The sequence below is a fragment of the Protopterus annectens genome, chromosome 13.part0 (genome assembly GCF_019279795.1).
Source record: "Protopterus annectens isolate FY-2018-M chromosome 13.part0, PAN1.0, whole genome shotgun sequence".
NCBI classification, from domain to species: domain Eukaryota; kingdom Metazoa; phylum Chordata; order Ceratodontiformes; family Protopteridae; genus Protopterus; species Protopterus annectens.
The window spans coordinates 334,565,793-334,578,573 of record NC_056747.1 but is presented as its reverse complement, the minus strand read 5'-3'; the positions used below and the strand labels follow the sequence as shown (position 1 = coordinate 334,578,573).

Below are 12,781 nucleotides of genomic sequence, written 5' to 3'. Positions count from 1 at the left end.
CACCTCACCTTCAACCACCACATTGCCACTGTGGTCAGAAAGTCCCTCTACGTGGCACATCTTATAACCAAAGGTTTCGCATCCAGGAAGAAAGAGGTAATCATTTCTCTCTACTCATCCCTCATTAAACCAATCATCGAATATAACGCCCCTTTTGGCATGTACCTGACCAGACACGTGCAACAGCTGGAGAGGCCACAAAAGTACCTCACAAAAAGAATCCTAGGCCTTAAATACATGTCCTACATGGACAGACTCAAGAAACTTCAGCTGTTCTCAGTCTCTTATCGTCTACTTAGAGGTGATCTCTGCTTGACTTACAAAGCCATGTCTGACTCCAGCCCTACTTGAAATGCTACACCTAAAGAAATCCCAATCCCCCCATGCCACATGCTCCAGAGATCACAACCTCGTTACCACAGTTAACAGAACATGTTGGAAGGACAGGTTCATTTCCCAAAGACTGCCTATACTCTGGAATAAGCTTCCCATTCATGTCAAGCAGAGCACCTCACTGGCCCTCTTCAAGAGAAATCTTGATGAGTGGATGGATAAAAGAAAGTTCACTCTATGGATCTTTCCAGTTGCACTACTGGATATGGGCACTGTGAACAAAACATCGGTTGGACAATTTTTTTGGGGGCTAGGCTTGTAAAGGCTCCAGGGCCATTGGCCTGGTACACACCTATGAACCTATTAACCTATAATTCCTCCTTTTGTTCATTTTTCAAATGGGAACTTGTTAGCCCTAAAAAGTGTCCAAGAAAAATACACAAAAATATTTCTGCTCGTTTGTAAGGGCATGTCTTATCAGGCCTTTATTTAATTTAATGTCATTGTGCTTACTATACAGGGCATTAGTAATGAAGAACTCCGATTATTAATGGATCCTGAACTTGTACACAGCCACCAAGCTTTTGTGTACAACTGATCCTACAAAATTCAAAAATTTATCACAGTCAAAAAAGAAGATTCCTCTCTCTTTGCCTGGCCTTGAATTTGTATAAACTTCCTTTGGTCATTAAATTTTCAGATTCTATAACCATTTTTAAGAAATCACTTGATCTTTGGGTAGGGCTGTCTGTTTTTACAATGATAGTGTTGCAGTTTGTGTACTAACACACCCATTATGGCCTGAACACAGGAAGCCATGTAACTCCACATGCCACTAAAAGGCCTGTAATCACAAGACAAGGTGTCCATATCTGATGCTAGCAACTTGGAATCAAACACCTACCTGTGTACCTCAAGTGCCAGGTTGCAGTGGGTGCAGAACAGGTAATAGTCTACTTGTCTCTTCACAGGACAAATGAGGATGCTCCCTCTGTGGTCATTAGTAACAAGCTTGGCTGAGACCACTGGCAAGGTTGCAGACAAGCTTGCAAATTTTGCCACCTAAAGGTGGAAGCAAGTCGCACGTGACGAGCACGTACCAGTCTTTGTTTGGGCCCACAACACATCTCCTCTAAGGAGCTGGCACTAACAAGGTACAACTCTGCAACTCAAAAAAAATCCCTTCTATCACTAACTATAAAAAATAGCATACTTACTGGCCAATTCCTGTTTCTCAGTGGTCAAAATGAATAAACAGGAATACTGTTGGGAAACCTAAGCCTAAGGTCAGAAGAGTGAATGAATCAAAACATTTATTTAAAAAAAAATCCACAAGCAGTCAAGATCAACTGTGTGTCCTAATGTGCACCCTAAAGCAAGACAGGATTACATAATAAAAAGATAAAAGGAGCAACACAAAAATTAAAAGGAGAGAAAACAATTAAGCTCTTATCTCCACATCCCTCCAATTACCATCACAGCTCCAACTACTCTTTCAGTCATAACACGTTTGCAGTCATGAGATACCTTTTTTTTCCTGATCTCTGCTTCAGGCAGCTGATTTCTGCACCCAGCTGTGCAGCCATATTGTTCTTCAGTTTTGCTGTAAGCTTCCAAACATGCTATAAACACAACAAACAAAGCAGCAGAAGTTTATATTAAATAGTAACACACATTTTAACCAGCAGGTGTCAAGGTTCATCGTGGCTCTTCCTTTATATTTAGCGGCAATGCACAAGCCACAATACAGTTGTACAATGTGCAGACTGCATCTATTATTAATGATTTGCTAGTAACAAACCATTTAAAACAGAACAGCAGAACAAATGCCATATACTAATAATGCATCTAACTTATGACTATCCAGGACTTACCCAGGTTACAGTTCTTCTCCTTTTGCATCCTTGGTTAAAACATTTCAGTAGACCATTCCCTTCTTGCAGTGAATTTCACATTACAACCTCAGAACTTACATACCTAACTGCTTTCTGTCAGTGCTCTACTTCATATAAAATAAAAGAAATGCAATAATGCTAAGACAGAACAGTGGAGTAAGACATTTAGGATGGCAAAGCATGTAGTGGTATCCCATCCTGGTCTTCAAATGCTGTGTTTGTTTCCAGACTTGTGGAGAATTCAGCCAGTCCATCCATCCAATTTTCTAAACAACTAGTCCTCATGAACTTCAAAGTGACAGCAAACTTAGCAGGGCAGATTAGACTCACCTATCCCAGCAACAGTAATCTTCTCATCCTGCTCTCCATGTGCTCCTAGTTAAAGTGAGAGATAGGGTCTACTCTGATAAACAACTGTGAGTTGTACTGACCATAACATCCTATCTCCCTAGTAGAACCCTCCCCAATAATATAAAATCCAGTGGAGGAAATCTTATAAGAATTTTTTTTTTTTGCACGGGTGATCAATCATCTTAAATAAAGTATTCCCAAATGAGATGTCTTGGGTCTTCGATGTCACTGCTGAACTCTAAGGGGGAACACGTCTGGGCAGTGCAGGCCAATTATTCCTCCTCTGACTAAAACAACGCAGTTTCCCAATAACAGGAGGATTCACTACCCCAGTCTTCTATACTGGCTGCAGAACTGCTGCTGCAACAATTTGCTGAGCCTTCTTCTTGATCATGTCTATACTTGCTCACAAACAAGACCCCAAACTCCTCTACTGCACCCCTCCCAACTGCAGAGAATAATCCCATACTTCCTTGGAGAAAAACATCATCTCCAATATGTAGGCATTGATCTTCATCTTGGTCTCTTCACACTCAACAGTGAACCACTGAACTGTATGCTTGAGATTGCAGTCACTTGAGAACAAAAAGAAAACACTGAAAACAACAAAGATACAACCCTCATGTCTTTAGATCAAATACTCTTCATCCAAAGCTACACCCAAAGTCCCTTGTCCTTGAAAATTCAAGAAATAAGGAGGTGGCATGATATACCCTTGACAGAGTTCTGTGCCCACCCTGGACGTATTTTACTTAACACTGAGAAAGCTAACAACTCTCCATCCATATGTAGTACCAACCATAAGATAATGTAGTATTGCATCACCATCTATAAGACATTCCAAAGGAATATGTTTATATGACTTATCCAAGTCCACAAAAAACATGCAGACTACAATAATTTTCCAAGTTCCCACTTTTGTCTGTGTAATATCAAAGGTAGGATCTTCTATTCCACATATCAATGACAAAATGTGCACTTCTCCTAAATCAGAGGCTAAAACTATTGCACAAAGTCTAATCCCAAACACACTGATGTAGGCTGTCCAAGCATGCTGGGGAGTATGATCCCTCTACATAACTGAAAACACATTCTCCTGTTTCTCTTCATAAACTATAGGACAAACAATTAACCTAGTCCCCAGTGCCAGTGTTTTCCTTTTGTGTTCGGTTGTTAATACAGGACTAAGTTAACAGTTTGTTTTGTCTTGCATGCTTCTGTCTTCAAATTCACTATCATGGCGTTCCCTAGTTTAAAGGAGAAACAAATAATTTTGGGAGAACCAGGTACCTAACTGCCCAGAAACTCCTTACTGATCCAGTGGCAAAGACAACTGCAGGGAACATGGTGTGTGTGTGTGGGGGGGGGTGTCCAAATTCTATCCCCAGACAAGAAGCAGTGCTTTTCTTTCTTGTTCAATTATTAACACAGTATTAAGTTAACTGTTCTGCACTTGATGCTTGTGGATTCACAATCACCTTAGTAGTGGCTTCCTAGCTGAAAGGAGAAACTGCTCTTGGACGAACCAGGTAGCTAACTACCCAGAAATTCCTTGTTGGTCCAGAAGCAGTGATAACTGTAAGGAATACAGGTCTTGGATTCAGTCTGCAGGAAAGGGGCAGTGATACCTTTTAGTTCTTTATTAAAATGGGGGCTAGCACTCCAGTTTGCCAGTCCAGAAGTAGTTCCGCCATCTTTTACTTAACACTGAAAAGAAGCATTAACCACTACACCCTGACGATATCCTCCATTTTCAGCTGGGCCTCGTCACGTTTCACAGCCCCACCACCGTAGAAGTCATTAACTACCACAGTGACCACACTGAACACTTTCCACACCTGGGCCTGTGTTTCAGTGACTGCTGTAGCCTTCCTGACCCATCAATATTAATGTGTCATATTAAACCGCACGTCCATCCCTACCCCTACTAGCATTGAGTAGCGGGTCATATGACTGCCTCTTTGACAAGAATTAACCACTTTTTGGCCACAATTTGTTGACACCTCCTCAACTACTATGGTGTTGAACAGGGTCCATATGGACTCCATATCTTAGACCACTACCAGTACATAGGAGAAGCTCTTCGAAGGTGAGAAATTAACTGACTCCTCACTTTTTTTATTTAAAAAAACACACACACACACACACACACACATTTGAGGCCAATGGGCAAGAGGCAAGTGGAAGTGGAAGTTTCTGAACGTCATGACATAAAGAAGTAGTCATCAGAAAGGTGGGAGGTGAAGAGTGTTGACACTGCCACTAATCAACAGAGTCTGCTTTTAAGAAATACAAGGCTTTCAATATGTTAAAAATAATATGGACTTTGTTTTCCAAACATTCTGGTAATGTGTTGAATTCATCACACCCAGCCCTACAAAATGAATTCAGAGAAGACTTAACTGGGCAACATTTGCAAAAGGAAAGGCACTAAATTATATCACTTTCATGGACACCACTGTAGGTCACAGAACAGAAAAAGAAGTTCTCTCTTACCATAACATTCCATCTGAGTTGTCGATCTTCACCTATTCTTGACTTTGTGGGTACTGTTCCAATCATCAGAACCCATTCAGCCGATATACAGCTCGCATCAGCCAAAAATCTCTCAAAGCTGCTAGTCTATCCAAAATGGCCCTCTCAACACTACTTCGCGTCAAGTTTGCAAGCATACTCAAGAAGACACTAACTCAAGCCAGAAGCCTTGTCCAGCCTTGTCCAAGGTATGCCTAACAATAAAACTCAGGACAGGCTGTCACTCCACCATAACGCCAAGGGAGGGGGCAGGTGAGGAGGGATGCAAGAATAGATGAAAATCAACAACACAGATGTAAATTTATAGTAAGACATAACTTCTTTATCTGATGATGTCAATCTTCATCTATTCTTGACTTGTGGGACAAAGTCAAAAACAATCTTAGATCCCGGGTGGCCCTACAGAAGAACATTCTTGAGAACTATAGAACCAAAGGAAGCTCTCCCCCTGGAGACCATATCCAATTTGTAATGAGTAATAAAAATATGTGGTTTAGCCCACATTGCAGCTGCGCAAATTTCTGACATACAAGCTTTAGAATGAAAAACAGCTGAAGTCACCATAGATCTGGTAGAATGTGCCTTCATTGGCACAGGGAGTCTTAGATTTTCTTTCGTGTAAATGAAGGAAATACAATCCCTTAACCCTCTAGACAGAGTAACCTTAGAAACAGATTTGCCCAAGGTTGTGCTTGCAAAGGACACAAATAATTGTTCTAATTGTCTAAGTTGCTTACTTCTATCCAGATAAAAATGTAATTGCCTGTGTACATCCAGAAGGTGCAGGCAGTATTAGTCTTTATTAGAAAAATGTGGGAAAAATAAAGACAAATCTATACATTGATTGATAATGGTCTCTGAAATCACTTTAGGAAGGAAGGTCAGGTTTGTTCTGAGTGACACTCTGTCTTTATAGAAAACAGAATAAAGGGTGTTTGAACACTGAGCCTGTAATTCAGAGACTCGTCTTGCCAAAGTGACACCTATGAGAAGCAATGTTTTCCAAGAAAGGAATTTTAAGTCACAGGTAGCTGCAGGTTCAGATGAGGTAAAGTAAGAGATTGCAATACACAATCCCATGGTGGAAGCGGATCCCTGAAAGGGGGATTTAAACACCTTTAAGAAAAACCTTGCAAAGCCTGTGAGAGATTAAAGGCTGGTCACCGATACCTTTATGGAAATTTGAAATAGCTGCTAAGATAACCTTGATTATGGAAGCAGAAGCTCCTTTACCAAAAATGGTGGCTAGAAAAGTACAGTTTTGTACCTACCATAAATGTAGATGTTCGAGTGTATATACTGCTGCAGTCATCACACTTGGGTTATCCTGTCTTCAGGCGGTCCCGCAGTTGGCCGAATCCCAAAGCCTTGGTCCAGCGTCGGCTGTCGTCGCTTCTTCCCTGACGTCAGTGCGACAGGGGTATAAAAGAGGCAGCCAACGCCATTTTCTTCAGTTTTTCTTGTCCCAGATCTCAGGTGCCCCCAACTAGGAAGGCAAAACAAAAAGCTATGCAAAAATTCCTTAGAAGATAAACAACAGTACTAACTATTAGCAAATACACCATATAGACATGCATCCAATTGACTGATGAACATGGAGCTATAACTAACACCCTGATATGTAGAGGGGATGGTGGGAGGGTAACCTGGACTGCAGCAGTATATACACTTAAACATCTACATTTATGGTAGGTACAAAACTGTACTGTGTTCATCGTGTTATACTGCTGCAGTCATCACACTTGGATTGAATCCCAAAGCTATGGATGGGTGGCTGGTACTAATCTGGGTTAGGCGAAGCTAGGATGCCCTGCAGCACTGCAGTGGCAAAACCAGCTCTGGATTTTGAGTATAAAGGAAGGTGGTAGTGCTTGGTAAAGGTGTGCACAGTACTCCAAGTGGCTGCCTCCAGAATGTCCTTGGTTGGAACCCACCTGAGAAAGGCTGCTGAGGTTGCTGTAGCCCTGGTAGAATGGGACCTAATATTAACAGGCACTGCTTTCACATGGTGCGAGTAGCAAAAGCCGATACAATGTGCTATCCATTTGGAGATGGTCTGTTTTGAAATGGCCTTTCCTTGTGAACCTGCAGCATAGGATACAAAGAGTTGGTCAGTTTTTCATAAGGTCTTTGTCCTATCTAAATAGTAACGTAGCTGTCTGTGAATGTCCAAAGAGTGAATGAGTCTTTCTCCTTTATTCTGGGGGTTTGGATAAAAGGTGGGTAAATGAATGGTCTGATTTAAAGCCACACTGGATACTACTTTTGGCATAAAGGTAGGGTTAGTTCATAAAGAGACCCTGTCCTGATGAAAAATGATGAAAGGTTCCACTGCCATAAGTGCCTGTAGTTCTGAGACCCTGCGTGCTGAGGTAATAGCCAGCAACAAAGCTGTTTTCCAAGACCAGAATTGTAGTTCTTCTGAGAATGCTGGTTCGAAAGGAGGCAGTGTTAATTTTTCTAAAACGAAGTTCAGGTCCCAAGCTGGTGTTGGGGGTTTTCTGGGGGGTCTTATATTCTTAGCCCCTCTGAGAAACTGCCGTAGTAAAGGGTGTGAGGACATTGGAGGATCCGTATTGTATTGAGCTGAAATGGCTGAAGCATGGATCTTAATGGATGAGAATGAAAGGCCTTGGTGTAGCATCTCAGTTAAATATTGCAGTATTTGAGGAATGTTAGGTATTCAAGGATTTTGGCCTTTAGCCTGGTTCCATGCACAAAATCTTTTCCATTTGTCTGAGTAAGTTTTTCTGGTGCTGGGCCTTCTGGCCTCCATAATGACATTCTGGACGTCCTTTGAGAGAAGTGTTGATTGAAAATTCAAGGTATTCTCCATGCAGCTAAATTTAAAGTTCTAAGCTGGCTGTGAAGTATCAGAGAGTTTTTCTGAGTCAGCAGTAGTGGGAATTGAGGCAAGATCCATGGAGGGCTGTGAGTCAAGTTCCTTAGTAATGGGTACCAGTGCTGGCATGGCCAGTCCGGAGCAATGAGGATCATTTGTGGTCTCTCTGATCTGACCTTCAATAATACCTTGCTCAGTAGAGGTAGTGGTGGGAAGGCAGAGACTGCCAATGCTGTCCAACTGAATGATAGGGCATCCACTTTCCAGGCTAAGGAGTGATAAGTCCTTGTGCAAAATTTCTGTAGTTGGCAATTGTTGGGGGAAGCAAATAGATCCATGTCTGGACATCCCCACCTTTGAGTTATCATTGAAAATACTTGTGGGTATAGTCTCCACTCGTGAGGATCTGCCATATTTCTGCTTAATTTGTCTGCCAATATGTTTTCCTTTCCTGGTAGGAATTGCGCTTGCAGTTGCACTTGGTAAGTCAATGCTGTGTTCCACAAGGTCATTGCCTGTCTGCATAAAGGGTAGGAGGGTGTTCCTCATTGTTTGTTTATGTACCACATCACTGTGGTGTTGTCTGTCCTTATTAGTAGTTGTCCTGGATGTAAGAGGTCCTTGAAAGCTGTCAGTGCATTTTGCACAGCTAGCATCTCCTTTTGGTTGATGTGAAGATGCATTTGTTTTGCAGACCATTTGCCCTGTATGCACTGTCCTGCCATGTGTGCTCCCCAGGTGTAGTCTGAAGAATCTGTTGTCATAGTTTGGTTTGCTGGAGGTAAGACGAAAGGAAGACCCTTGTTTATTTGACATGCTTGAGCCCACCATAGGAACTCTTTTTGAAGGCATGGAATGAGAGGTATACTTGATTCGAGGCTGTGCCTGTGTTGAGACCATACACTTTTCAGGTACCATTGTAATTTCCTCATATGCAGCTTTGCATATGGGAGTAGTTGAATGCAGGATGCCATGAACCCCAATGCCTGCAGGATTTTCCTTGCAGTGAGCTGGGTAAAAGTTGCCATCTTTTTGAAGTATTGAGTCAATTGTTGTCGTTTGTCTGGCGTGAGAAAAGCCATCTGGGCCATTGTATTTAAGCTGGCACCCAGGAATATTATTTGTTGCGAGGGTATTAGCTTTGACTTCTTTTTGATTACTGTGTACCCTACGCAAATGAGCAGCTGTATTACAAATGCCAGATGCTGTAATAGAAAGTCCTTGCTGTCCGCTTGGATCAGGCAGTCGTCCAGATATGGGTAAATTTGTATTCCTCGTTGTCTGCAATATGCAATTACTGATGCCAGGCATTTCGTAAATACTCTGGGCAGAGTAGATAAGCCAAAGGGCAATGCAGAGAATTAATAATGCGTTGTACCTGCCAAGAATCTGAGGTATCTTCTGCAATCTTGTCTGATAGGGACATGCAGGTATGCCTCTTTGAGGTCCAACGTTACCAGCCAAGACTCCTTGCCCAATATGGGAAGAAGCTGCTGAAGTGTGAGCATTTTGAATTTGGGTACCTCCAGGTATGTGTTTAGAATTGAGAGGTCTAAAATGGGCCTCCAGGCTTTGTCCTTTCTTGGGACTAGAAATAGTTTTGAGTAAAAACCTTGACCTTGCTCCTTTGTAGGTACCTTTTGAATTGCTTTCATATCCATGAGAGCTGATATTTGCGCTTGTGCCTCTGCCCATTGGTTTGGAGGCAGATTTGGCATGCCTCTCATCCTTGGTAAAGTGTGGAAATGAAATCTGCATCCTCTGGTAATAATATCCAGAACCCATTTGTCCTTTGTTATAATGCGCCAATTTTGTGGAAATAAAGCCAGTTTTCCACCCAAAGGTGCTGCCAGGGCAATTTTGCTTGGCAGGCGAAGGGGGAAGTCATTATGTTTGCTTCCTGAAGGGTTGAGATCTTTCGTCTCCCCCTCTTTGAGATGTTGTTTGCCATTGTCTAGGCCTGAAAGAACCTTGTGGCTGGCCTCTGCCCCTAAGGCGTCTGTACCTACCTCTTTGGGGTCTGTCTGATGCAGGAAAGGACCAGTTTTTTGATGGCCAGTTCCTGCTGAAATGAGGAGGTTGTACCTGTAAAAAAATCTTTAACTGTTTGCATAGATTTTGCCTTTTCTTCCATTTTCTTTAAAACTTCCTCTGTTTTGACACCAAATAAAACATCTTTCTGCAATGGAGCATCCAATAACTTTGCTTTGACATGTTCTGGTAAGGCTTGTTCTTTAAGCCAAGCATGCCTACGAATTACAGACCCTGTTACAGCTGCTCTACATGAGGCTTCCAATGAATCAAAACCACACTGTAAGGTATGCTTTCCCACCTGTTCTGCTGCATGCAGCAAATCCTGTATCTCTTTGAAATCAGGTTGATCTGTCTGAGGGGTCATTTTCTGTTTTAACTGTGTAATCAAGTACTGTTGGTATTTTAGCATGTGGAATTGGCAGTTTAAGGCCCTCATGGCCAAAGTGGCAGACGTATACACTTTCTTTCCCCATCTTTCTAATGCTCTGGAATCTCTTTCAGAAGGAAGTAGATTCTCAGCAGTAGAGGCTTTAACCCCTTTGGGACCCTGGGAAATGGTTTCTGGGTCTGCAGTAGGACTTTTATATAGAAACTTATGAGTGTCAGGAACTCGATAGTATCTGTCTGGTTTAGCTGGTGCTGGAGGTAAAGAATCTGGGTTTAGACTAGATTCGGAGTAAACATCATCCAAAATGTCTAAAACTGGAGGAATTGCTAGGGGTCTATGCTGTGGAAGAAGAAGAAACTCCCGGAGTCAGAATAATCTTGGCCTTCCCAGTGGAAGTGTTCCCTCAAGGTGTGTAAAGTTTCCCCAAAAGAGTAGTCTTCAGTGGGGGGGGGGGGAAGAGACAGAGGGAATGGACTCTTCAGCATCTGAATCTTCATAAGGAGGGAAGGAGTAATCCTGGTCCTCAGAGTTGCCTGAGGAAATAGATGCTTGGTCAGAGGAGGGATAATCTTCCTCCAGTCTAGGCCTTTTGTCAGGTGGGGGTTGGGATCCCCTGATAAGGGTAATTAAATCCTCAGCCATCTTAAGCATCTGTTTTTTAGCCATGGGGCCTATGGGGGATTGTGCGTACCCGGCTTCCTAACTTTCAAGGGAGCTTTAGCATAAGACTTAGCAGAGATAGTAGTCGGTTTGAAGACACCTTCAGAAACCGAAGGCCTATCCAAAATTTCCAGATCACCGTCAGGACTGGCGTCCGATGGGTGAGGTGGAACCGGTTCCTGAGGCCCAGCTGCATCGGTCTGGGAGGCCGTCAGAATTTCTGATTCAGCGGTAGTCAGGGGCTGCGTAGGCGCCTCGCTGAAAACCGGAGAACCGGCATCAGGCCTGGGTGAGGCCTCAGTAACTGGTCTTGGCCTTGGCTGTTTGTCCTTATCTTTGCGTTTTTTAAACAATGCTGATGTTGGCTGCTCCAACGGCATGCTATAGTTAAATTTTCTGCCAAAATAATGCTGGGCAAAATCTGCCCGATGCTTAATTGTACGTTTGTTGAACCTAGCACAAAACCGACAAGCAGAGATGTCGTGGTCTGGGCCTAGGCAAGAAATACACTGAGAATGAAAATCCTTATGAGGTATTTGCTTCCCACAAGAAATGCAATTATTAACTTCGTCTGACATCGGTCTGAGGCAAGAAAAGTTTCCCCAACGGGGTACTTAGCTTTAGAGAAGACTTCGGGCTGAAATTCGATTCGAAAATCTCAGGAGCTGGCCGACCGGCACTTACGAACTGCTTCTGCTTCGGGCACCGCGCGGCAAGAAAGACTGAAGAAAATGGCGTCGGCTGCCTCTTTTATACCCCTGTTGCACTGACGTCAGGGAAGAAGCGACGACAGCCGACGCCGGACCAATGCTTTGGGATTCATCTGACTGCGGGACCGCCTGATGACAGGATAACCCAAGTGTGATGACTGCAGCAGTATAACACGATGAACATCTCTAGGATTTTTCTACTGGCACTGAAAAGGGGTCCAGGCCATTATCGGAAGCCCAAACAGAAAATCTCTTCCATTTACTATGGTAGAGATTCCTGGTGGATGGTTTATGAGATGCCAACAAAATATGTCATATAAGAGAAGGAAGATCATTATGCTTGGCGGCTAACGGAATTGAAGGAACCAAGCAGTTAGCTTGACAGTCTGTAGATTGGGGTGCACTAGTCCCAGAGGATGGGAAAGTTCTGGAACTGGGTCCAGAATCCATGGGGAGTGAAGCAGATGAGGCCACAGGAAGGGAAACGATATCTGTCAGGGCCATTAAGGTGCAGTGAGGATCACTTTGCTTCTCAACCAAGCTGCTTTCTTGAGAAAAAGAGGGATCAGAGGGAAGGGGGGAAAGGCATAAAGGAGACCCCGGGGGCCAATTGTTGCGAAGAACACTTGTTGTTCAGAGGTGAAGCAAATGGGTTGCAGCAAGCCTGGCCCCAGTGAAGGAAGATCTTCATTGCTACTCTGGAATTTAGAGACCACTCATGCAGCATGAGGATCCATCTGCTCAGCTTGCCTGCAGTCACGTTTGAACTCCCCAGGATGTGCTCCGCTATCAGAAAATGGTTGGAAGTTAAGGCCCATTGCCACAATCGAAGGGCTTCTCGACACAGAGGATAGGATTTGGTTCCCCTTGCTTGTTGATGTACCAGACTACAGACATGTTGTCTGACTGAATAGCTATCATCCCCTGAGGTAAGGCAGAATGAAACACTTGCAATGCCATAAGCACTGCCCTTAGCTCTAGAACACTGATATGCAGATTGGACTCGGAAGGGGACCAAGTACCTTGGACCGTC

The 12,781-nt window shown here is 43.3% G+C and overlaps 1 protein-coding gene across 1 annotated transcript in view; it reads right to left on the bottom strand.

Annotated features, from left to right (window-relative positions):
* TMEM59L (transmembrane protein 59 like) overlaps positions 1-12,781 on the bottom strand; it is a 537,787-nt gene that overhangs the window by 399,759 nt on the left and 125,247 nt on the right. The window contains exon 3 of the mRNA XM_044053954.1: positions 1,861-1,955. Within this exon, the coding sequence (XP_043909889.1) occupies positions 1,861-1,955 (95 nt within the window). The remainder of the gene's footprint in view (positions 1-1,860; positions 1,956-12,781) is intronic.